The sequence below is a fragment of the Myxine glutinosa genome, chromosome 5 (genome assembly GCF_964187855.1).
Source record: "Myxine glutinosa chromosome 5, kmMyxGlut1.1, whole genome shotgun sequence".
NCBI lineage: Eukaryota > Metazoa > Chordata > Myxini > Myxiniformes > Myxinidae > Myxine > Myxine glutinosa.
The window spans coordinates 15,804,179-15,831,399 of record NC_136265.1 but is presented as its reverse complement, the minus strand read 5'-3'; the positions used below and the strand labels follow the sequence as shown (position 1 = coordinate 15,831,399).

At 42.1% G+C, this 27,221-nt stretch overlaps 1 protein-coding gene across 4 annotated transcripts in view; it reads left to right on the top strand.

Moving 5' to 3' along the window:
- The window catches only part of LOC137427914 (TOM1-like protein 2), a 60,122-nt gene that overhangs the window by 28,946 nt on the left and 3,955 nt on the right, over positions 1-27,221 (top strand). Inside the window, exons 5-14 of one of the 4 annotated variants that reach the window (XM_068117726.2) lie at positions 6,471-6,605; positions 6,724-6,882; positions 7,003-7,119; positions 8,165-8,298; positions 10,090-10,165; positions 10,524-10,656; positions 23,579-23,672; positions 23,797-23,824; positions 24,202-24,249; positions 25,985-26,044. In XM_068117726.2, the coding sequence (XP_067973827.2) occupies positions 6,471-6,605; positions 6,724-6,882; positions 7,003-7,119; positions 8,165-8,298; positions 10,090-10,165; positions 10,524-10,656; positions 23,579-23,672; positions 23,797-23,824; positions 24,202-24,249; positions 25,985-26,044 (984 nt within the window). The remainder of the gene's footprint in view (positions 1-6,470; positions 6,606-6,723; positions 6,883-7,002; positions 7,120-8,164; positions 8,299-10,089; positions 10,166-10,523; positions 10,657-23,578; positions 23,673-23,796; positions 23,825-24,201; positions 24,250-25,984; positions 26,045-27,221) is intronic. The other 3 variants (XM_068117727.2, XM_068117728.2, XM_068117729.2) reach the window with 3 other exon arrangements.

Below are 27,221 nucleotides of genomic sequence, written 5' to 3'. Positions count from 1 at the left end.
ACATAGTTTAACGGCAACATAGTTTTCCAACGTGAAATAAATGAATACGCTCTCAAATGTGCCGTCCGAGGCAGAGTCTGTTCGCCACGTTCGGCACACGTGATAGCTCGCTGCTCTCTGATTGGTTGAATCGTTTTTTGGACATAGCTCGGTAACTACTTCTCCGATTAATATGAAACCTTGAAAAGGCACATCCTCGGGTCCCCAGCAATATACCTGGCAAGTTTAAAGTATATCGGACCCGTGGTTGTCGAGAAACAGCGGTCACAGACATACAGACATACAAACATACAAACATACAAACATACAAACATACAAACATACACACAGAGATTACTGGAATTATAGATAGATAACATTGAATGTTGCGTACATGTTCTTGTGGAAGTGTCTTTACAATGATATTTTCTCTTCTCGTTGCAGATTTCACTAGCTTCTCGTCAGAACAGAGATCAGGATTATGGATCCAGTAGCTGTGATTAAGCGCAAAAGCCAGAATCAATCGCACTACACACGTTGTTTCTTCTTGCAGGAATGTACAGCAACATCTGTCGATCTGCGGACAGCGTCTATCGAAGGAAAACGCCGAACTCTCATTGTTGCTTCACAGAGAAGAAAACTTAATGATACAAACAATCTAGATGTGCTAGATAGATTGGATATTGTGTCAGAAGTAAATTTTCTTGCAGAAGAAATGAAATGGCCCAAGGCATGTTACAGTACATTTACGTCCGAGAGCCAGATCAACAGGCTTAAAAAACGACTTGAATCGTGTGTCAGTCCTGTTAACCTTCCTGTTGCTGCAACTTCATCATATACTGAACCCATCCAGAGACGTAGTTCTCAAGCGCCAATTAACTGGAAAGCATGTATGTTTTGTCAGAAGGCTGATGACGAGAAGGCCCATAGAGTCACAACAATGAGGAAATCCGAATGTATCATTGAAATGGCCCAAAATGACCCAGTTATGAGTGTAACTCATACGTTCAATTTGATAATTTGATAATTGATAATTTGATAATTTGATAACTCAATCATTCCTAAATCAATGATTTGATAGCAGCTGAGGGTTGTTATCACCTCCGATGTTGGGTAGCGTTTGACAGGCAAAACAAGCAGAAACACGTTGCTTCTGCATCAGGTCTCGAGCACGATGCGAGTATGGGCACTCTGTGTTGCGAGTTGATTACAGGATTGTCTTGTGGCCATGTGTATGACATGATGGATGTATGGTGCAGATATGAGTGCATATGTAAGGAAGCTGGTTCAGATGTTCCTCTGAAATACCAATCAAGGAGGAAGACTTTCTATGAAGATATTCAGCAGAAAGTTAGGCATAAGGGAAATTATGTTCAGCCTTTAGACCCAAAAGCATACCTTCTTTTGTACCCTGGAGAGAAGTCAGAGTTTCTCATCTCTAAAACTCTCACGAAGGCAGCAGAACAACATGTGGCCTCATCGGAAGAGGAGTCCACCGATGAGGAATTGACATTATCTCTTCATCCTAGCAGTATATTCCAGGAAATGGTGCATGCTGCTCTACGTGTCAGACAAGACCTACAAGATACCCCGGGTCATTCAACCACATAGCAGGGTATTGATCAGGTTCATGTTGAATGGGTGATTCCTGAGAGTTTATACCTGTTCCTGCGCTTGTTATTTGGCGGCACGGCTGTATTGGACGAAAGCCCAGAGGATTACGATGATGATGACGTCAAGCGCAAAGTGTGCAGCATTGCGCAAGACATAGTGTATGCTGTTTCTGACAGTTCTGACAGTCATAAACTAACTCCAAAGCATATTGGATTGGGTTTGGCTCTTCACCAAGCCACCAGATCCGAAGCACTGGTGGATATGTTTCATGCAGAAAACCACACCATTGGTATTGATACCATCAGACGAATTGACACTGCAATAGCACAAAACATCCTAGACAAGATGGAAAACAATGATAACGTGTTCATACCGGAGAACATAGTTGAAGGGCACATGGTTCACTGTTCATGTGACAATATCGATGTGCTGGAGGCCACTCTGGATGGCAAAAACACCTTCCACTGTACACAGATGGTGGTTTGGCAATGGGGGCCGGAACCAGAACGGGATACAACTAACTACATTGACCCCACCATTCAGAGAGCAAGAGCCATAAAGCCTGGGAGTTTGTAGACATTTCAAATGATTGATCGCGCACGCTTTCTATCGGGCCAGAGGCCATCACCTGTCTTTGGTAAAGATGCAGAGATTGATGCTCGTGTTTGGTTCAACCATGCTGATGAGAGATCAAAAGTCTCTTCACAAAGGGCAAGAAGGACCTGGAGAAACTTCCACCGACCAAGGATGCTCTATATCTTCATATCACTTCATATCACTTCATATCAGAGTTAATCACCAGGCGAAAATCTGGCTACAGGCCGACAAGGAATTAATGGAGATCCAGGACCCTGTTAGCACAGAGGCATGGACAGCAGCTGACGATGGTGCTCTTCAAGTTGTATGGAAGAGACTTCCTTCTGTACCAGATGCATGTCTGGAATTGATCACGTGTGGTTGCAAGGCGAAATGTGGCTCTGCAAGGTGTCGTTGCTTCATTGAAAAACTTGAGATGCACTCCTGCTTGTGGTTGTGATGCAGAGGACTGTAGCAACCCTGCAGGACAATAGATTGACTCGCGTAAATTCTCTAGTTCGATAGTTGATCTCAGAAGATATATCAGGGATGGAGGATGGGACGGACTGATGATTCTTGTTTCTCTAGCTACATTCTTTAATTCTGTAGTTAAAGCACTATTTCTGGCAATCAGATATGCTGCGATGCTTTAAGATTTGTGGGAAACCATCAACATGTGGATCTACCAGAGAAATATTACAAGAATTGAAATATACTAGGGCATGCCCGTACTATATCTATATCTAAAATTATATCCCCCCCCTCTATTTACATGAAATGGTTTGGTCCAAAGCGAACGGCTTGCGAGTGGTGACAATCCCCCCCCCTCTATTTACATGCAATGGTTTGGTCCAAAGCGAACGGCTTCCGGAGTTTGGTAAAGAAATCGCCATCGCGTGCACAAACGCGCAGGAAAGCGAATGAATCGCAAATTCGTTTTTATTAGTTGTAAAACATAGTTTAACGCCAACATAGTTTGCAAACGTGAAATAAATGAATACGCTCTCAAATGTGCCATCCGAGGCAGAGTGTGCCCGCCACGTTCGGCACACGCGATCGTTCGCTGCTCTCTGATTGGTTGAATCGTTTTTTGGACATAGCTCGGTAAGTAATTGTCCGATTAATATGAAACCTTGAAAAGGCACATCCTCGGGTCCCCAGCAATATACCTGGCAAGTTAAAAGTATATCGGACCCGTGGTTGTCGAGAAACAGCGGTCACAGACAAACGTACAAACGTACAAACGTACAGACAGAGATTACTGGAATTATAGATAGATGCCCGATGATTTGCAAATATGACAATGTAACTTGTATCTGATATGACCAGCTATGTGATAACGATGTTTCGTCTTTTTGTTCTGTCAGTTGCCATACAGACACTTAAAGATCCCAAAAAGACTCTTAGAATGACCTATTATTACGATTGACCAAAGGATCAACATTAGAATGCCATATTCTGTATGGCTATTCTGTATTGCCGACAATGACCACTAACAACACAAGCACGATCTCTGAGGATGCTATATGGTTGCCCTTTAAATTTCCCATGATCCTTTGCATAGATTCTTATGCAGATCAGATTTGAAATGGAAGCAGGTGTTGAGCTATGGAGTTGTGAAGTTTCATATTAAAATATTGATTGGTATAGAAGTAAGAGAAAAATACACTGCATTACTCTACTTTAGAGCGACTTTTTAAATACCTCAATTGGCAGCCATGTTGAATTTTCCCATGATGCTTTGTATTTATGATTATGCAAATTGATTGAAAAAAGCCCAGTACACTGGCCTATCGAATCTCTTCTCGTTTGGGGCCTCAATTGTTTTCGTCCCAAATATATTGCAAAAACCAGATAAATATTACTTATTTGACCTCACGTGACCTTTATGACCTAAAAAATGACCTTTAAGGTCAAAACTGAGAATGTCATCCGGTCACAACTTTATCCCCATCACATGTAGAGTTGATTAAGCATGGATGACTGCTTTTAACACGCCATGCCATCAAAAGTTGTCTTACGTCCCTTGGCTGGCCAACTATTAAGGGGGTGGCAGGAAAGGCCATGTTCGGGAGTAATGCATTCGATCGTGTGTGTGTGTGTGTGTGTGTGTGTGTGTGTGTGTGTGTGTGTGTGTGTGTGTGTGTGTGTGTGTGTGTGTGTGTGTGTGTGTGTGTGTGTGTGTGTGTGTGTGTGTGTGTGTTCGTGTACAAGATATCTGGAAAAGTTCTAAACGGATTTGGATGAAAGTTGGTGGGATGATTGCCCTTGGGATAAGGAAGAATTGATTAGTTTTTGGTGAAGCTCAGGATATTATTCCGGATCCAGGAATTTTTTTTGGGGAATTTATTTTTCTGTTTTACTGCATTCAAGCTTTTATTCTTATTCTGAAATAATGTTTTTCTCCTCTAATTCCGAGATATATCAAAATTAATTATCTGACAGTTAGGGCCTACTTTCTTTTTCATTTATTGTTTTGGGGAGAGGGGATGTTAAACAAAACGTATTATTCCAACTTGACCCACGGCGGGAGTATGCGCTCTACTGAGTGCCGTTCTTGTCTTCTTTATGGTCTATAGATTACAGTAGATCTCGGCTGAGGTCTGTTAGTCTGTGATGGATGCGATAAGCATATAATGCCTCAAGGGCATCAGGATTCCTCCAGGTTTGTTTCAGTTTAGTGTTAAACAGCAGTAGTAAATAGTGGTTAATAATATTTTTTTACTTCTGGTAGGCGTGCTGTGCTCCCATGAAACGCCATGATAAACTGTTTGCACACGTTAACACGGCATTTGTCCAAGGAGGAAGAACTCCTTGGGGAATGGGGGTATGAGTCGTATTAATATTGTTTTGTAATAACTAACATTAATATTATGCTATTATTAGTTATGCTAATATTATGCTATTTACCTCACCCCTTGTAAAGGGAAAAGGAGGAGAACAACAATAACATTAATGTTGTTATTACCCTCACCAGAGAGGGTATTGCATTTGGGTCCGTTTGTTTGTTTGTCTGTCTGTTTGTCCGCATGGAATAAGTATGCTTTTCTCTGCAACCGTTGGTTCGATTGCCACACATTTTTCACCATAGGAGCGCCTCCTCCTGTATAATTTTTTAAATGATAATTATGACGTCATATGTCACGTGGTACGGGCGCAATCTTGGAAAACCCGAAAAACATTGCACCTCTATATGTCCGAAACCGCTCCATGGAAACAATTGAAGCATTACTCATTGTCAAGTGCTCCCGATGGGGAACAACATATATTCATGATGGTGTCAGCGTTGCCTTCATTATGATGTCATAATTAGACAAGTAGAATGCTTGATCCAATCGGTTTGATATCTCTTGAGCATGATCTACACAAAAATGATATGGGAAAATTCAATTGACGATGTCATTGGTCACGTGTTTTGGCAGCCATATTGGATTGAACATAAATCTATGTCATCAATAAACCACACAAACACAGCAGCTAATAAACACACCACAAAATACACCACACAAACACGTCCTGGCGAGGGTCTGCAATCTCTGATTGCTCTTTATTGTTATTTTTGTTATTAGGAGCAGCTTTGGAAAAACGCCATGATTAGCTATCTTCACACGGACATGCACCTTAACACAGATTTCGCTCAAGGCGGTAAAACTCCCTTGCTGAGGGGGGCAAATGAAGTCGCTACAACCTTTATCGTGTGACCCTTAGTCCTCCTGTCAAGATTGGATAAGTAACGACTGAATATATCGTGGTCAGACAGATACCCACAAAATTGCATATTTTGGTTTGATGATGGGGGCATTTGCCCGGTATTTACATTTGCGGGGATATAATCCTGCTTTTTGAGTTTTTCCTTGGTTATGGATAATAAAATTGGTTGTGGATATCAAGTGCAAAATTAATTAAGTGAACAGAGAAATAAATATAATGGTGATATGACACAGGCCTGATGGGTTAAATGACCTCTTGTATGTTATTTTGTTTTACAAAAAGGTATGCTTATCATGAGATTTTCAGTGTTTACTCAAGTGGTCCTACTTTGGATTTCCGCAAAATATTTTTCTGAAATATTTGGAATTTTTTTTTTTGGGAATTTTTGGATATGCCAAAAATTAAGTGCATTTCCAAGAATGTGCCACAGCACATTGCTCACCGATAGTGGGCCGAGAAGGGCACTCCAACCCGGAAGGTGGGATTACCTACCCGCGAGTGTACTATATTCCATGAAGCATAGTGTTTGTGTTGTGATGGGTATGCAAACAAGATGGTTTCTGTTCTGCCGCGCTGATACCTGGTGCCAGGCCTGGGCTGATGCATTCCGGAGTTCGCCAGAATTGACGGGAGCTGTGCACGTGTACGAGGATCTCAAAAGGAAGGGAGTGGAGTTTCCAGCCATGGTGTCTGAGCCTCTGTCACCCATTCACACCCCTCGCAGGGTGAGGGTAATTTATCTACTGCAATCAGTATTTATTTGTCTTCATACTAGATGATAGTTTATTCTTTAATTGCATGCTGATTTGCCCATCTTCCCAATTCAAATTTCATATTCGTTAGAGTGTTCGGGCACCTCTCAACAACACCGTCAAGGTACCAGCGACGACGGCGGCCGCCCAGTGGAGCTTTCTGTCCCAACAGAACACGGCGACAGACGCCTGGGTTCCCACACCTCTTACAAATCAAGGTGTTGGGGGTTTCGTCCCCACCACTGAACAGGTCAGACGTGTGCTGTAAACCAAAGCAAGCTAAGTCAATTTTACTTTTTACTTTTGTCGATAAGTGGCCATCTTGTATTTTTTTTAATTCAGCCTCATTGCATACTCCTTTAATTGACAGGTGACCAAGTTGGAGCAGGAGGTGGAGGTAGTGCGGGGGAACATACGCGTTCTCTCTGAGATGCTGCACGAGCTTGCACCGGGGCAGGAAACACCCTCTGACCTCGAGCTGTTGCAGGTGACTTGGCAACGTCATGTTTCTATGCGCTGTGCCATCTGTGAGTGTGCATATAATGAAGGGATCTTGCAATACAGCTGGGCTATCTTTCTCATGCAACGTTTAGAATCGTCCTCAGCATCTATGCATTGGTTTTTTTCTTGGTTAGTGGGGGCACTAGGACAGCCTAGGCCTTAGACGTTAGTGTATTTACATCTGAGCTGTTTGATTCACGGTTTGATCCCGACTGAAATCGCAACCAACGAAAAATTGGCACACTGGGGGTGCTGCATTGTGGATTGCGTAACGTCTTATTGCATTGACATTGCTCTCACTGGTATGGGTTTGATCTGAAACCTGGCCTTGAGAGGAGATGGCCACCACCAGGCCTATTTGTCCTTAGAAACAGCACCCCAATGACCTCGATTCGGTTACTGGCCCTCTACAACCAATGGAAAGCCCCCATAATACTTGAGGCTTGATATTCTTGATAATCACTGTAAGGATGATTATACTGTGATGTATTTTTACTTTATTTTTTTTGTATACAAGATCGAGGCTCGTGTAAGAGCTAACATTAATCACAAAAAAAAAAAACTGACACATACAACATATGATAAAGGAAGCGGGAGACAAGATGGGGAGAGAGAGGGACACAAGTACAACAGCAGAGAACAGGGACATCAGGAGATCTGTGGGAGGGAGAGGGCTTGGGGGGAGGAGGCATGGGAAATGGGGGGGTGGGGGGGCGGAATGGGGAATGAATGTTGAGGATCCATGTAGCATATTGGGTGGAGTCAAAGATCTAGCCATATTTGTGTGTCGTAGGCAGTTGGCCCCATACTTGAATCTATTTCTTGTAGGTCGTGAATATATGTATAGTCATCAATTTACATGCGTTAAATATTTTTGAAATGTTTTACTTCAAATACAAGTTTTTATTTCATCGTTTTTGACCTTTTCACGATGAGAAATTTCAATTGGTGCGTGTCTTCGTACAATCGCTCCTTAAATGGGGCAGCGTTAAGGAGACCAGGCACTTGGCTCATGTCCATGAACCTGGCAGGACCTCCACGGGACGTGCCATGCCATGCAGCGCCGCGTCGTCGACCTGTTGGCACAACTTTCGGATGAGAGGCTTACAAGTGACCTCCTGAACATCAACGATGACTTGAACAATGTGTTCCTGCGCTATGACAGGTGTGTACAGCACTTGAGCTAAATAACCTTCTTTTCTCTTTTGACTTTATTTTCTCCTCTTTCCTTTCTTCTTTCTCATCCTCTCCCATTCTGTATCAGTCGCCGGTCTTCAGGACCGTCATGGCACCAGGTGGGTATGGGAAGACAAGCGCTCTTTGCGTCCGCCCGGATAGTTTTGGTGCTAGTTTAATTCTCAGACAAACAGCCGCAGCAAATTTTCCTGACAGGATTGGCCAAGCGAGAACCATGAAACAATTCACTTTTATAGTGCCTCAATTGCGTGGACCCAACCTGCCCAACTATTGGATTTATCTGCCAATTCTTTACATGATATGGAGTTCCAATTTCCCGATGACCACACAATGTTCATCAAAACGAAGGATTGATTGACAAGAAAATGTGGTGGGGAAGAGGAAGCAAACATAGCCATTCATGCAGCGAAACAAACTGTATCAAACAAAACCAAAATAAATACCTCACACTCCCTCAGAACCAGGACGGAACTTAATTACTTAAGGCATCAACGCATTCACTCGGGGTGACGAGATTGACAGGGTCTGAGAGAGAGAGAAGATGCGACAGAGAAAGAGGATGGAACCTATCCCGCATGTCATTTCTCACCATGTACGGCAGTTCGGTGTGGTTTCTTCTTGCCATGGGTCACTACCGGCACAAGAAGCTGTGGGGCAACATGGAACTCCACACGGCGTGAGTAAGATGGAGGGCAGGAGCCACACAGAGGGAGCGCAAGAGCCTGCCAGAGAGAGTGCAAGAGCCAGCGAGAGCCTTCCATAGAACACCTTAAGCCTTCGATCCTCCGCGATCTTCAGCATGAGTGTGCCTGCAAGAGAATAACCTCGCCCAACTCGCTCTTGGGCTTTTTATAACCCCGCACGGGGAGGTCATTGAACTCATAGTGGTGCATCATTATTGGTCGCGTTGCGAGGGGTAGTTGGGGGAAGGTGGGGAAACTCCCACGATGCGCTGCATGAACTCCCCTTCATTGTGAGACATGGCCTCTCATGTCCATCTCCCACGTGAGCCACGCAGACTTATACGGCCTTGTGTATGTTTGTCTCCCACTTGGACATCAAGTCTGGTGGTGGCTTAACAGTTAAGGTGGCTGGCTTGAGATGCAAGAGTCTTGAGTTTGAGCTCCTGTCATTCCATTGAATTAACACCAGGTGGGTTGACTCAGCCAGTCATCCTTCTGAGGTTGGCAAAATGAGTACTAGATGACTGGTTATAAAGAGGCATTGCATCAGCGGCAGCCGTGCCCCCGGAAAATGATGAAACCAGCAGCCACAGGCTGCACACGGACCACCACGTGGACATCATGGAGTTCTGTGCACTGCAGGATGACAGATTACACATGAAGGCAGATCACATCGGAGAATGTTGCCGAATGGAAGGAAGTGGGGGTCCGGCAGGGGAGGGGTGGATACACAGGGCTTGGACTAAATTAAAAGCTTCACTCGACCCCATCTCTTTAATTACGGTAATTACATCACACTTATGCTAACATGTACCATAAGATAACTGTTCTAATCTATACCGATTTTCACCGAAGCCAGATTCATAACAATTTTCTTTTTCCCCTTCTTTCCGCTCCTTACCTTCTCTGTTTCTCCATCTCTCGATGCGAGTTTAGACACCACTCCTTCAGAGTTGTTCCCTTTGGTAGTTTAAGTGGAAACTTCAAACTTTTTTCTTGAACTCCTGTTTCTTGGCGATGTTTGTCAATAATTGTGGATGTATGTGTTTATTGTGTATGTACGTGTTGGCATGCAGGTTTGAACGCCTGCGGACAGGCCGCACTGGGTATTCTGAAAATCCTTGCACCAATGAGGAACCCATCTATTCCCCGGTGTGTGCTCTTTGGAATTTGTCAAATTAGATTCCTCCTTTTCGGAACAGGTTTCACTCGTTTAAAATATACTTTTGAGGGTGTAACAAGTGCAGTTGTTTTGTTTATCTTTAACACGGGTTGGTTTTGTTTATTAACGTCATCATGTTTGACCGATGAGACAAAGGGGACAGGAGAGGTTTACAGATAATTTTTGGAGGATCTAGTTTTTAAATGCACCTGTGGTGTTTAGTGAATGATGGTATCATTTATGTTATTGTACGAAGAGCTTTTGTAATCGTGGCAGTAGAGGAGTTTGGGTCATCAGGAATTGCACAAAAGCCTGTATTTGGAATTCCAACTGGTACTTTCCTCCCAGGTTGCCTGCATGGTGTCACCATCTGCCCTGGACAGAGGAGACGATTCTCTGATTGACCTCGGACCTGGTTCCCCGTCGGTAGTCGCTGGAACTCGCCAGCAAGCCACCTTGTCCTCTCAGCTAGCCACGTTAGGTGTGACCTCACATCTCTTGTACTCTGCTTTCTTTCTTATATCTTTCAGATCAATAACTGGCCTAGATGTACACTTTTTGAAGAAAAAAAACAAGCGTTACGCCTAGGTCCCCCGTCGGGGAAGTGATGTGAGTTGACAAAGTGGAAGACGCAGAAAACATGCTATGATATGATATTTCGCTCACAAGGTTCAGACATACATGGAGGCGGCCATCTTGGATTTTGACATGGCGACCCAATTTTCAATAGCGTTTTTTTTTTTGTTTTTTTTTGGTTTGTTTTGTATACAAGATCGAGGCTCGTGAAAGAGCGAACATTAATCACACAGAAAGACAAACAGACACACAAAACAAATAACATCGGGAGCGGTAGACAAGATGGGGAGAGAGGGGGAAGGACACAAACACAACATTTGAGAGCAGGGACCGAGAGACATGGAGACATCGAGAGAACTGTGGGAGGGAGAGGGCTTTGGGGAGGAGGCATGGGAAGGGGGGGGGGGGGGTGGGAGAGGTATAAAACATATGGACACTGCCAAGACTTCCAGGAAAGAAGTTGGAATTTCAAACAAGGTGGATCTGGGGTGAATTGGTGGGGGTAGAAAAGATCAAGGTTTTGGATGGGGGAAGATAAGAGATGGTGGTGAACAGCTGTTTTGAAGACCTGGAGGGAGGAGTGTGATTGAAGTGAGTGTGGGAGTTTGTTCCAGAGGCGGGAGAAAAGAGGAATGAAAGAGTGAAGGTGAGCAGAGAGCCGAGATTTCGGCAGTTTAACCATCAGAGGGTGGCTGGCAGATCTTGTGCGACCTGTAGGAATATTTGGGGGACAGAGCACAGAGAGAGCTGGGGGAGCAAGGCCGGAGAGGAGTCGGTAGAAGACAGAAAGACCACCTACCTGCCTGCGGTGAGTGAGTGAAAGGCCCTCAGAGATAGCTTCATCGCGGGAGATTCCAATGATTCTGAAAGCTTTGGATTCAACAGCGTGAAGCCGAGCCAGGTGTGAGGCAGGAGCCTTCCTGTTCTTCCTGTTCTAAGTTCTTCCTTATGCCTAGATACACCCACACACCAGATTATAAGTTGGTACTTCGCTTATTTTTGCAAGATATTCCACTCACAAGGTTCAGACATACATGGCGGTGGCCATCTTGGATTTTGACGTGGCGACCCAATTTTCAATAGGGTTCTTCCTTATGCCTAGATACACCCACATACCAGATTAGAAGTTAGTAGTTCGTTTATTTTTCAAGATATTTCGCTCACATGGTTGACATATATATGGTGGCGGCCATCTTGGATTTTGACGTGGCGACCCAATTTTCAATAGGGTTCTTCCTTATGCCTAGATACACCCACACACCAGATTAGAAGTTGGTACTTCGCTTATTTTTCAAGATATTTCGTTCACAGGGTTCAGACATATATATGGTGGCGGCCATCTTGTATTTTGACCTGGCGACCAAATTTTCAATAGCGTTCTTCCTTGTGCCTAGATACACCCACACACCAGATTAGAAGTTGGTACTTCGCTTATTTTTCAAGATATTCCGCTCACAAGGTTCAGACATACATGGCATCAGACATACATGGCGGCGGCCACCTTGGATTTTGACGTGGGTTAGTAGAGGAAAAATGTTGTTCCTGGACCACCCCTATTTCTCCATTCACTTACATGTAAATTTTCCCCTCACCCTCACTTTTCTTCATTTCCCCTTAACACCTCTATTCCTGCCCCCCTTGGTCCTATGGACCTTTTACTCTTAATATCAATGATCAATGTTTTCTAGTAGACCACTCAAACAACGATCCTACAAATATTTGTTTATGTGTAGGAAATAATTTAATTCTCTTACCACTTCCATCACCATCTAATATATTAACAAAAAAGATGTTTGAGTTTGGTTCTTTATCAAGATATTTTAACTGAGCTAAGATAAAATGATAAACTTCCCTCAATGTTCTTGTTTGAGCACCTCCAGTGCCATACACCATTTTAAAATTAAGGTATATATTTTCCTGACAACCATCAAAGTTTTCCGTCCACTCAAAAATATTTCCATCTTTTTCACCCAACTCACCGGTATTTAAGTTAATTCTCTTATTTGTTTTGTGAACTTTTTTACCAGTTGCCTTTTCAATAAGTCTTATTTGATATTTTTCACATTCGTTATGTTTACCATTTATATACCAAGGTTGATTACACCTCCACTCTTTAGTCTGGTTGATACTTGGTTCTATCATTTACATATTCATAAAAAAGGTGGCGGTAGCCCCTTAAAATCCCCAACCCCATTATCTTATCACTTATATATATCTTATCACATATCTTATCACTTATATATCTTATCACTTATATATCTTATCACTTATATACATCTTATCACTTATATCTTATCACTTATATATTTTATCACTTATATATCTTATCACTTATATCTTATCACTTGTATATCTTATCACTTATATATATCTTATCACTTATATCTTATCACTTATATATCTTATCACTTATATATATTTTAACACTTATAACCATAAGGGAGACTATCAATTCCATTTTCTAAAATAAACCTCTTGTCATCAAAAGCCCCCAATGCTTTCTTATTCACCTCTTCTGAATATAATTGATGTTTATAACTTCTTATTCCATTAATCTTTCTAAACTCTCTTTCTTTGTTGTTAAACAGTTATAATAATCCTTAAAGTTTATTGTTTCTTTGATAACATTTTTCTTTACACCTTTTAACTTCTTATCAGTCTTTTCAACGTTATTCACAATGTATTTATAAGCATAAGCCTTAGACCTCAATCCCACAAATTCACTCATAACATTTCCTCCTAATTCATCCTTGAACTTTCCAATCACCTTTTTATTTTTAGAAGAAAACAACTCACTCTCTGGACTGTAATTACTAGTATCATAGATATTAATGTCCTTTTTCATGTCTGAATAAACATCATCAGTATTAATTTTCAAAATAAAACTATCTGTATCCATATAAAGTAGATTAACATCATTTTGATATTTCTTCCTCAAGTTATTAAAAAAGTAATCCTTTAATAAATCAAGTATTGAGGTACCAATATAAATCGGTCTGTCCATTTCAATACTCTCTTTAACCAAATGGATCGCACAAAAGTTCTCAGTAAAGACCTCAGCTCTTATAAAACTCGGTCTATTAATAAATTTTGATGCTTGTTCCCAAGATGTTGATAGTCTGATATTTTGTCTTTTCCTCACATTCTCCATGGTCTTACCAAAGACCGCATTATTCATCAATTTATAAAAGTCTTTCTCAAAATGTTTTTGACTCTGTTCTTCTTTGTGTATTAAAATCAATGTACCACTTTAACCAATGTCTTTGATTGAACTTTAGAACCCTATGGATCGACTCTACTCTTAGACCTTTTGATAAATATTGCTGCAAATTTCTTTGGTGTAGAACATAATTTTTCTTGTTCTATAATGTAGTAAGTAATTTTTCTGTTGATTCACCTATATCAAACGATCGTTGATAATCACTCAACCATTCTTTCTTTGGACTTTCTTTCTCACAAACAAATGGAAGATCTTTATGTTTGATATGAAGTTCTTCAGGATATTTTAAATCAACCTCAAAATAATATCCAACCTTTGATCATCCAATTCTTTTTGTGTGGAGATACATACATCTCGCAAAACCTTTTTATAGTCTTTTTCATTAACCCATCTAAGTCCACAATAAGGGAGAGCCTGAGACATTGCCCAACCATACAGGTTGTTCGCATCATAGTACATCAAGTAAGAACTCTCTTTCATTGAATCATAATTCGGAAGATATTTGTTATTTGCCTTTGCGTATCTGCTTGAGCAGACTTGTGAAATTCCACCTCTTTTTGCCTTTCAATCATCAAAAGCATATCAACATCGGTTATCAAATCCAAATCTTGTTTTGTCATTTTCAACATCACACTCCTTCAGGAATTGAGTACCAGTTCACTGGTAATTCCCTGTTTGTCGTTAAAAGGCGACAAACAGGGTTGGCGTCAGGAAGGGCATCCGGCCGTAAAACATTGCTTCAAAAAGGGGACCAAAAAACAACAACAACCACGGTTCCCGAAAAAGGCCAACCCCCGCTTTGCGGGGAAAAATGGCCTCTAAAGGTGGTTATTTTTAAATATACACTCCAAGCCAATCCAGGTGCTGTGTAGTAGTGAGCAGGATCCAATCCATATCCAGCATGACAAATGAATCTAAAAGCCTCAAACACATCGGCCAACAAAAGAACATCAGTTTTGAGATACAAATCGTGATACTCACCAAGATTCTTGATGTTATATTTTTCCAAACATTTTGTGCGTGTACATAATCTTTATCAGATATATGACTGTTGTTTAATTTGTTATAGAAATTTTCTTTTGAAGGAAGTTGTGTTTCATTGAATCTCTCAAATGAGTCCATATAGTCATAGGGATAAATTCCCTTTTGTGTTAGTAAATCTTTGTCTGAAAAATACTCTGAAAGACATGGGAACTCTTTTAGATTTTGAACCAAGTTAGCCAATGGACTTGCCATGAATTTAAATGTATCAAGAAATCTGATATGAGTTATCGGAGATGTATGAATTGTTTTTGTGAATGAAATGTATTTCTGATCCGTGTTAGGAATTGCTGAAATGTGTCCAGAAGTCTTTGAAAGTTCATTAATAAATAGATGAGTGTCATTATGAAGAAAGACAGGAATGAAAGAGGGGAGTTTATAATTAATATTACAACTTTGATGAGCCGGGCCTCTATATTTACCAGTGAGATGACAATGATCTCTAACCTTTAGGCCTTCACCAATTTTTTTCTCACAAATATGACAGACATTGTTTTTTCTTAATTCCCTTTTCTCTTCACTCGTCAAGGACATTGGTTTATTGGTTTCTCTCATTATTTTGGTTAATCGAACACAGTCTTTTTCTAGTCGTTTCACAAACTCCTCTGGGGCATTTGAGCCTCTATACTCCTCTAACTTGTTATATTCATCACCAACGGATGATTTGATATGATAACAAAAACCACAAGGAGTATGTTTTTGATATTTATTTGTGTATGATTGTTTTGGATCTGGAGAAGCAGTATCTATTTTTTCTAGAATACTTTCAAAATCAGCATATATAACAAATGGGTGTTTTATTGTTTTCTTTTCATCTTTGAATGAGATATTTGAGCCTTGTTTAGGCATATTGATTACCGTTGATTTATGATCACCACAATAATTTGAATGTTTATCTAATCTTTCTTGTGTATGGAAGAAGTTAAGACAACGCATACAAATATATATTTTATTTGTTCTTTTACATACTTGTGGTTTTATTAATTTTGTAATATCTTTGATGTATGTATAATGTGAATTTTCCTCTGAATTAAAATATAGAAGATTAATATTAGTTTGATCTTTTTTATAATTTTCAGAAAGTTTTAAAACCAGAACGTTGTTTGTTTCTGTTAGACCATAAACATTAACTGATAAATTATTCATCTTTTCAAATTTAGGAATATCATTTAATGTCATTGGAAAATTTTGATCTTTTGTATTTAATGTATTCTCATATTTTTTATAATGAGATACTCTTTCAACATGACTATCTTGTGGATGTAAATGTGTTAGAATAGACCAGAGAAAACATTTATTGTCTTTATTTTTGATATTGATAACTGCTTTTCTATTTTTGATAACACTAGGTAAATCAATGTAAGAAGAAGCTTTTAGAGGATCTGATTTAAGAATATGAATGTCAATGAAAATAATTTTTCCTATATTTAATCCACTTCCTACGATTGAATTTTTATCCACATCTTGTTCTTGTTTAATAAGTTCATCATAGACTCCCGTTTTAAAATCTTGATATGATGATATAAAGTATGGCTCAGTTCTCATGTATGGTGTATCTATAACTCCTCCATCTTTTGACATTTCTAATTTTACTCCCATATAAAATTTAAGTGGTTTCATTTCTTTTAGTGTTTTTTCAATCAACGTTTGAACAGCAGTGATGGCAAGTGGTAAAGCATGTGGTGAGGTGGAAAGAACTGGGAAGTGGCCATGTGCTGTGTGCAGGAAGGGTGTCGGAGTGAACTCCATTCAATGTACAATGTGCGCTGAGTGGGTTCATCAAAAATGTAGTGGTCTGAGAGGGTCATTAACCAGTGTGGCAGCTACATTCAAATGTAAGGTGTGCACAGAGGGAGCTGCAGATGGAGGAAATGTTGAGTTGGATCTTGGAGAGGGCGTGAAGCTGGAAGGTGTGAAAACATTTTGCTACCTCGGAGACATGCTGAATGGAGAAGGTGGATCAGACACGGCAACGGTTGTTAGAGTGAGATGTGCATGCAAGAAGTTTCGGGAACTGAGTGGCGTGCTGATGAGGAGGGGAGTGTCGTTGAAGCTGAAGGGAAAGGTGTATGCTGCATGTGTGAGAAGTGTTATGATTTATGGGAGCGAGACATGGGTCATGAATGTAGAGCAGCAACGAAGGCTGGAAAGGGTGGAAATGCGAATGGTTCGGTGGATGTGCGGAGTATCGTTGAGAGAGAGGAAGACAAATGATGAATTGCGAAAGATGATGGGAATAGAGCCTGTGATTGATGCTGTGAAGAGGAACAGGTTGAGATGGTTTGGTCATGTGTTGAGGAAGGATGAAAGTGACTGGTTGAGAAGAGTGATGGAAATGAATGTAGAAGGAAGTAGAGGACGGGGAAGACCGAGAAAGACTTGGCTAAAGATGGTGGAAGAAGAAATGCGTGCAAGGGGGTTAACAAGGAGAGATGCAGAAAATAGGGCGAGATGGAGAACATTGTCATGGGGACCGCAAGGCTAACCCCCGCTCTAGCAGGGAAAATGGCCTTAAAATGCATGTTGTTGTATTTATGAGAGATTTGAATCGAGTTTATCAAGGTGAAGGTTGAGCTCCACACAGGTAGAGTCTCCAAAATGAAACCAGTTTTCAAAGTCTCCAAGGTAAAACTCTTTTCCTGATTTTATTAAATTTAGTGAGTCTCCAAGGTAGGTATTAAAGCCATCTCGGCAGAACTCATAATATGTTTTTCCCAAATTTAGTGAGTCTCCAAGGTAGGCTCCACAGTTAGAGCCATCTAGGCAGACCTCATAATATGTTTTTCCCAAATTTAGTGAGTCTCCAAGGTACAACTCTTTGGCTGGGTCATCAAGGTAGAACTCGTTCTGAGGGTTATGGTTGTTTAAAATGTCTTCAAACAAATCAATAACTTCATCCCAAGTTGTGTTAAAAGCAGTATTTTCATTTTGTATCTCAAATACAATTTCCTGTGAGAGAAAATAACAATGTATTAATTTAATACAATATTATTATTTATATAAATCAAGCTTTTTTTTCTTCTTTTTTTTCTTTTTTTTTTTGTATACTGAATCGAGGCTCGTGAAAGACCTGACATTTACTTCACAAACAAATCAACCAGACAAACAAAATATATAAAAAGAGGGAGCGGAAGACAAGAGAATGGGAAGCACACAAACACTTGAGAGCACACAACATTTGAGAGCAGAGAGATGTGTGGGAGGGAGAGGGCTCGGGGGGAGGAGGCGTGGGAAGGGGTGGGAGAAGTATAAAACACAAGGACACCAAGGACTTCCAGGTCAGAAGTTGGTATTTCAAAAAGTGGAATTGGGGTGAAATTATCGGGGATAGAAAAGATCAACGTTTTGGATGGGGGAAGATAAGAGATGGTGGTGAACAGCTGTTTTAAAGACCTGGAGGGTGGAGTGGGATTGAAGAGAGTGAGGGAGTTTGTTCCAGAGGCGGGAGAAAAGAGGAATGAAGGAGCGAAGGTGAGCAGAGAGTCTTGATTTTGGCAGTTTAACCATAAGAGGGTTGCAGGCAGATCTTGTGCGACCTGTAGGAATATTTGTGGGACAGAGCCCAGAGAGAGCTGGGGGGGGCAAGGCCAGAGAGGAGTCGGTAGAAGACGGAAAGACCACCAACCTGCCTGCGGTGAGTGAGTGAAAGGCCCTTGGAGTTAGCTTCATCGCGGGAGATTCCAATGATTCTGAATGCTTTGCTTTCAACAGCGTGAAGGCGAGCTAGGTGTGAGGCAGGAGCACCAGCCCAGAGGGGAGAGCAGTATTCCATTGAGCTGCGGATGAAAGCCTTGTACGTGGTGAGGAGCTCAGGTGTGCCAAGGAAGGACTTCGCACGACGGAGGATGCCCAGTCGGTGACTGGCTTTGGAGGCCAGATTTGAAATGTGGTTTTCCCAGGAAAGATCATGGCAGATAGTGAGACCCAAAAGTTTGAGTGACAGAACTTCTTGGAGAGGATTTTTCAGAAAGTAGATGGGAGGGTTGTCCAGTCGGTCTTTTCGGAGAGACATTGTAAGAGTGTGAGATTTGTCAGGATTGAAAGACATGTTCCACTTGTTTGCCCAGTCTGTGATTTTGTCCAGGTCTGCATAGAGTGAGGAGGCTGCAGACTGTCGATCTGAGGGATGAAGAATGGAGCGACAGAGAGTAGAGTCATCAGCAAAGAGATAGAGAGGATTTTCAAGAGAGTCGGGGAGATCATTGATGAAGACCAGAAAAAGCACAGGGCCCAGAACACTGCCTTGGGGAACTCCAGCCTGAACAGGAAGAGGAGATGAGAGAAACCCATTCAGCGCCACACGTTGACTACGACTAGAGAGGAAGTCCGCCAGCCATGCGTGGAGATTTCCATGGATACCAACAGAGGAGAGTTTGGTGAGCAGGGCGGGGTGCCAGACCGTATCGAAGGCACGTGATATGTCAAGGGAGACAGCTCGAATTTCCTGTTTGGCATTGAGGACCTCCATCCATTGCTGAGAAAGCAGAAGCAGCATGTCCAGAGTAGAGTGACCAGGTCTGAAACCAAATTGATGATCAGAGATCAAGCCATTGGAGAAGAGGAAAGATTTCATATCTGAAGCAATGATGGATTCCATGACTTTACTGATAATTGAGAGAAGGCTGATTGGTCTGTAGTTGCTAGGATCTGTTTTTGCACCTTTTTTGTGCAAAGCGGTGATGTTGGCAGATTTCCAAGCAGATGGCAGATGACCTTGAGCAAAAGAGAGTGTGAAGAGAACAGAGAGAGGGAGTGAAAGAGCGGAAGAACAAGATTTTAGGACCCGTGAGCTGATGCCGTCAGGTCCAGTTGCAGAATCAGAGTCGAGGGTTGACAGAAACTTTTCCACCTTGTCAGAAGGAAAGGACACAGAGTCCAGGAGCAGCTGGGTACGACTGGGTATGGTGGGTACAGAGAGGGATGGGTTTGGGACACAAGATTTAGAGGCAAACACAGAGTTGAGGCATTCAGCTTTTTCACGCGCGGAGTCAGCCGTGTGGCCGTTTGAGGTGAGGGAGGGGATGGAGGGGGAACAAACACCAGAAACAGATTTGACCAGACGCCACCAGGATTTGGAAGAGGGAGACAGATAAGAGAGTTCTGTCCTGAGAACGGATAGATATTGTTTCCTGGCTCTCCTGAGGGTGGACACACACTTGTTTCTGGCTTTGTGAAAGGAAATGAGATTTCCTTCCGTTGGATTTGCTTTCCAGGAGACGAAAGCAAGTTGTTTCTGGGCAATAGCCTCACCACAAGATTCCGTGTACCATGGACGGGAGGAAGGGTATGACAACTGAAGACGAGATGGGATAAATCTGTGCATGAGAGAGAGCAGTTTACTTTGGAAGAATTCCCAGGATGAGTTGATGTCAGAGGCGGTAGAGATGGGAGACCAGTCCAGATGATTGATGGCTGCTTGAAGACCATGCCAGTTGGCCTGAGTGAAATGCCAGACTCATCGACGCTGAGGAGGCTCTCTGAGAATGGTCAAAGAGATGTCCACTTTAACAAGCACATGATCAGTTGAGCCGATTGGAGCAGAAGAAGAGCAGCAGACATTTTCAGGGAAGTTAGTCATAACCAAGTCCAGAAGAGAAGATGCTCCATTGATTGAGATCCGGGTCGGGAAATTGACAGATTGTGTCAGTCCCAGTGAGTCACAGAAGTCCTTTGCTGAAGGGCCAACCATGTTGGCAAAAAGTGGGCAGAGCTTAACAAAAAGTGGGCGGGGCTTACCAAAAAGTGGGCAGAGCCTACCAAAAAGTGGGTGGCACTGGAAGCGCTCAAACAAGAACATTGAGGGAGGTTTATCATTTTATCTTAGCTCAGTTAAAATATCTTGATAAAGAACCAAACTCAAACATCTTTTTTGTTAATATATTATATGGTGATGGAAGTGGTAAGAGAATTAAATTATTTCCTACGCATAAACAAATATTTGTAGGATCGTTGTTTGAGTGGTCTACTAGAAAACTTTGATCATTGATATTAAGAGTAAAATGTCCATAGGACCAAGGGGGGCAGGAATAGAGGTGTTAAGGGGAAATGAAGAAAAGTGAGGGTGAGGGGAAAATTTACATGTAAGTGAATGGAGAAATAGGGGTGGTCCAGGAACAACATTTTTCCTCTACTTGGGTTGCACCCACACACCAAATTCGAATGCGGTCCTTCGCTTACGCACGCACGCACGCCCGCCCGCACGCACGCACGCACGGACGGACACACGGACAGAGGGGAAAACCATAGTCCCCCTTTCGCTCCGCGGTGCGACGGGGGACAAAAAGAGGGGATATTGTAATGACCTCCGCCACCGAAGGTGGATGGAGGTTACGTTTTCACCCCTGTCTGTCTGTTTGTTTGCCTGTGAACAAGATATCTCAAAAGGTTATGGACAGATTTAGATGAAACATGGTGGAGAGGTTGGGTATGTGACGAGGAAGAATTGATTCAATTTTGGTGAAGATTCAAATCGGGATCAGATAATTTTTTAAAGTGATGCTTCACTTTTGAGTGATAGGGATCTCAAAAGGTCATGGACGGTTCGGAGAAACTTGGTGGAGAGGTTAGGGGTGCTACAAGTAAGAATTGATTCAATTTTGGTGAAGATCTGAATATGGATTCAGATATGAGAATTATTTAATTTTTAAAAGTGATTTTTAACCATTGAGAGATGGGGCGAAAAGCAATATATGTTGTTGTTGTTTCATATGCAGCCTGTGGCTGCTGGTTGCATCATTTTTCTGGAAGTGCATATGTGCCGCTGATGCAGTACCCCAATTACCAGTGAGCTTGTACTCAATTTGCCGACCTTGGAAGGATGACAGGCTGAGTCAACCCCCCTGGCGTTACTTCAACGATCGACCGGGATTCAAACTCAGGATCCTCGGGATCCCAAGCCAGCACCATAACTGTGAAGCCAACACCAGGCTAAGCGATTATATAGTATTATATTTTAAAAAGTTATGGACGAGTTATGACTAAACTTGGGGGATGAGTTGGTTATGTGACAAGAACAAGCCGATTAGATTTTGGTTCAGGTCCGGATCCAGATCAGACCTATCAGTGGGATAGAAACCATGAAATGTTCAGGCTGGCGGAGGTATGCACTCTACCGAGTGCCGTTCTAGTTGGCTCTGTAATTCTGTCTGTCCGTCCATCATGCTATCTCCTGAACGGTTTGGCAGAAATTCACCAAACTTGGTAGTTATTATCACCACATGGCAATAATGTGCAAGAACAGTGTTACTTTTGGCCCCAAGCCCTGGGATGGGGTCAAAAGGTTAAATACCAAAAAAATACAATTACGGGCACATTATAAAATATGTTTTAATGAAACTTTATGTATGCAATCAACATTGGGGGACACATGAAATATGTAACGATTTTTTTGGGATTTGACTCCAGTTCATTCCCCAGGGGGTGGGGACTTCTGGTCACAAGGGTCAAAACACGCAAAAAACATTGTAACTCAAAATTTGATATTTGGTCATTCCTGGTGGAACCTTTTGCCATCTTTCAACTTTGCTTTAGGTGGGAAGCATGGGGATTTGCGATGGCATGCCATCAACTTCGCTCTCGTTTTCTTCTTTTTCTTCTTCTTCTTCTTCTTCTTAGAACTGCTGGAACTCATTACTTTGAATGTTGGAATTTTTGTTTTCTCTCATATGTCCCACAAATGGCATGGCACATGCATCTTCTTCCCTTTTTACCTTTTTTTCAATATCGCCGCTCACCCTAACAAAGATAGTGTGTTAATGGTTTCAAATTGAGGTTTTCATTGTCGAGTTAACAAGTTCAATCTACAACCTAAATGCCGACAACACAGCTGGCTTGACGTCCCAATTTGAAGGCCAGCGTTCTCTGAGATGCGGCACCCTGCCCCACTCAATTGACCCTGCACCAGAACGGACGTTTTAAGTCGAACCCAGTTTGGGATTGAACCCAGACTAGACAGCTCAATGGCGGACCTGAGATTGACCGACATATCATGTTGCTTGTTTGATGTATTTATTGGTATCTGCAGCACCCTCCTGTAAACCAGGTGGAATATTCTACAGGTGTTAATGGCAGATGCTAAACCAGCATCTGTTGTTTTGGTGAATATTTTCTTTAAATAACGGTAATTATATAATTGGCTGACAGGATGGCCTAGAGGTACGCACACTGACCTCCAAGTTGTCTAACCTGGGTTTGAATCCCTATCCAGGTATAAACTGCCATTCCGGTGTTTCACAGGCAGTGTGATTAATCAATGTGTGTGCCGTCCCTCGGATGGAGGTTAAACAGCGTCCTGTCTGCCAGCATTCATTGGCGGACGTTAAAGACCCTACGGTGTCCTCCGTGAACAGTAGGCGGACTGTCGCCGACACCATGAACAAATTCCAAATTCCTGCCCTAACTACTGCTGGGAAGGCAATGGTAAACCACCCAGTATAGCCCTTGCTCAGGAAGATGCTTCGGCAGCACCGAGTCTCCGTGAAGAGTATAGTACATCAGAGAGAGAGAATGATAAAATATTACACATCCGATGAAATTATTCCTGAATAAATCCTGATTGTGTGAACAGAGGTCGGTGAAAGCACAACGGGCGGCACCCTGAGGTCACTGCAAACCTACGGAACCACGACATCCCCTCATTTGACTCACGACGCTCAGGCGAGGTAAGTGCCCCTTCGCTCGCTCACGGCTCGCTTCCCAGGCCCCCTCGCTTTCCCATCAATCAGAGTGAGCTCATTGGAGCGTGCGCTAATGTTAAACACAATGTTGTGATGTTTTGTGTTGCAGCCACGGATCTGATGCACCTGTCTTGGCGGTGGGTGTTTTGTATTCTTATGCCACATATCCAGCACCCTATATGGTGGACCTTTAAGGTTTACCTTTGGCTTCATCAAAATTCCCACCTCCTCACTGAGTCGGTACACATTTTGACTTGGCACAGATATCCCTTCCTGTTACTGCCTGTCAATGATTTCCTCGTCAGTTACTCCATTGCCTGCTTGTGTTGGCTTTGCCTAATCTCAAAATGATGGCATCATCCTCCCTATTTTAATTTGATCTTTTAAATCTGCGCAACAGTTAAAATCCATCAGTTGTTTTATTTATTTGTTGTGCAAATCAACCTTTCACGTTTTGCTTCTGCCTTTTATGTGCTGGCGGATCCCTTGCATGCGATGCTTTTGCATGTTCCAGCCTTCATCTATGGAAGCCGTAGATCACTGGTTGTCACGGCAAGGAATGGTGGGTTGCGTCTTAACCCGCACACCCCCTTCATCCATCTGTCTCTTACAAACCCTCATGTTGCTCACACAGTTTGTAAAATTTTCCTCAGTATACTTTGAAATCTTTAGCAATTATCAAATAATTTGCTTGCCCTAACTTTTCTCGTTTATTTGCATAAATCCTCAGCATATTTTCCCTTCCTTTTGTCGTTAGCCCTTCGCAGGAGTGAGCAGGGTTAGGTAGTTTTTGGATACCGATGACAGCATTACCCAACTCAATTTTTTGAGGGACGTTTATTGATTTAACAGGTCAGATTTATTTTGGATTAACCTTTGCATTTACTTGATCAGGATTAAAGTGTTTCATGTATAGCACAGCACAATCCTGGTGGTCGTTCCTGTGTTTCTGAAAGCATAATCACGTAAAGGAACTAGAACGGCACTCGTTAGACGCACTCCACCAGGCCGACCAATTTCAGTTTTGTATCCCACAGATAGGCCGGATCTGGAACTGTACCTTAACCAAAATCGAATCGGCTTGTTCTTGTCATCCACCAAACTCATCCAACAAGTTTTGTCATAACCCGTCCACAACGTTTTGAGATATCGTACTATTCATAGTGTTTGGCCTCATTCCTCAATGGTGAAGAATTACTTAAAAAATTAATAAACTCATATGTGGATCTGTTTTTTTTCCCCCCCACCAAAATGGAATCAATTCGTCCTTGTCGCACAACTCAACCTGTCCACCAAGTTTCGTCTGAATCCGTCAATAAGTTTTTGAGATATCATCCTCACAGACAAACGAACACACGAACAGGGGTGAATACATAACCTCCCTCCATCTTCGGTGGCACTTTAGATTGCACAGCTTTCACTCATTCCCGTTACTCACTCTTAGCACTCATTCCTTCGTACCGACAGATAATAACCAAATAGAATCTCATTTCTCTTGTCGTCATATTCTCCCTGCCTGAAATGCTGAACTTGCATTCTTTCCACTTTGGGGTTGTTCTCTTTGTCAGAGATATCACTGCCGTCTCTTTTTTCCCCCCTTCACAACCTGCTTTAATTCTTAAATGTGGATTTTTATTTTTATTCTTAAATTATTATTAAATTCTCTAATAATTCTTAAAATTCTCTAATAATTCTTAAATTTATTTTCTCTAATATATATATTTTTTTCTCGAATTTTCTTTTCTTTTTTTCTTTTCTCGAATAAATTCATAAATTCTCTAATAATTCTTAAAATTATTAAATTCTTTAAAAACCTTACATTCTTAAATGTTAACTTTACTACCACCTCTTCTCTCATGTCCGTTTACCTCCTCTCCATCACCCTCATTTTGAAGCCTGGTGTTGGCATAACAGTTAAGGTGGCTGGCTTAAGATCTTAGGGACCTCAGCTTGAGCCCCCGTCATACCATTAAAATAACACCACGTGTGTTGACTCAGCCTGTCATCCTGCCGAGGTCGGTAACATGAGTGCCAGCTTCCTGGGAATAATGAGCCATTCAAATATCCTGCGTTGGGAGTGGCGACCCGACCAGGATTGTGACCTTGCCAATGGAAAAATTCCATGGCAGCCCTGTGCGTCTGAAGACACAAAAGGATTGTGGTGGTTCTTCTTCACAGCCTCCTCCCCCTTTGCCCTCTTTTTACCTTCCTTTCTCCCCTACATGCTCTTTCTTGCCACCTCATCGTTTTTACACTTTTATTCCTTTCATCTACATCCATTTGTTGCATGTGTCCAGATTCCAGTATCAGAACCAACGATGATGGACAACGTAGAGCAGTGGTTAAACACAGATTCGGTGAGCATGCTCACGCTTTAACCTGCTCTCACCCTCCTCATCTGCGCTGCATATTCTATTGTTCTTTGTGAAATTGCTTTCAGAACTCGTGTTCAGTTTAATTTGTATTTTTTTTTTTGTACATCCGTTATTTGTTTCTCCTTAATTAAGCCTCCCCCTATAGCACGGGACTTTCGGAATGAAAATTTGCATCAATAATCGGGAATAAAAAGTATATAGGGTTAATATAACTTTTTGACCTTGACCTAATTTTTAAGGTCATGACCCAATTATAGACATATTTCACCAAACCTCCACTAAGGTTTGTCTGGTCAGAACAAAATTACCCTCACTACATAGCCCAGAGCATGGCGCATTTATGTTTCATTTACATCATACCCCTCCGAGTTAAAGGTCAAGGTGAAATGGCGGTCTGAAAAAAGAAATGCATTTTTTGTCATCTTTCAACTTTGCCGATGCGGTATCTCATAGACTTCTAGGCCTCCACAATATTTTGCATAATAATAGTGTGCCTTCATTGAAGTTGTGCACCTAATACACTACGTGACCAAAAGTATGTAGACACCCCTTCTAATTAGTGGATTCAGCTATTTCAGCCACACCCATTGCTGACAGGTATATATAATCAAGCACACAGCCATGCAATCTCTATAGACAAACATTAGCAATAGAATGGGCCGTACTGAAGAGCTCAGTGACTTTCAACGTGTCACCGTCATAGGATGCCACCTTTCCAACAAGTCAGTTCGTCAAATTTCTGCCCTGATAGAGCTGCCCCGGTCAACTGTAAGTGGTTATTCTGAAGTGGAAATGTCTAGGAGCAACAACAGCTCAGCCGCGAAGTGGTAGGCCACACAAGATCACAGAATGGGAACGCCAAGTGCTGAAGCACGTAGCACGTAAAAATCGTCTGTCCTCGGTTGCATCACTCACTACCGAGTTCCAAACTGCCTTCTGGAAGCAACGTCAGCACAACAGCTGTTCGTCGGGAGCTTCATGAAATGGGTTTCCATGGCCGAGCAGCCGCACACAAGCCTAAGATCACCATGCGCAATGCCAAGTGTCAACTGGAGTGGTGTAAAGCTCGCCGCCATTGGACTCTAGAGCAGTGGAAATGCGTTCTCTGGAGTGATGAATCACGCTTCACCATCTGGCTGTCCGACAGATGAATCTGGGT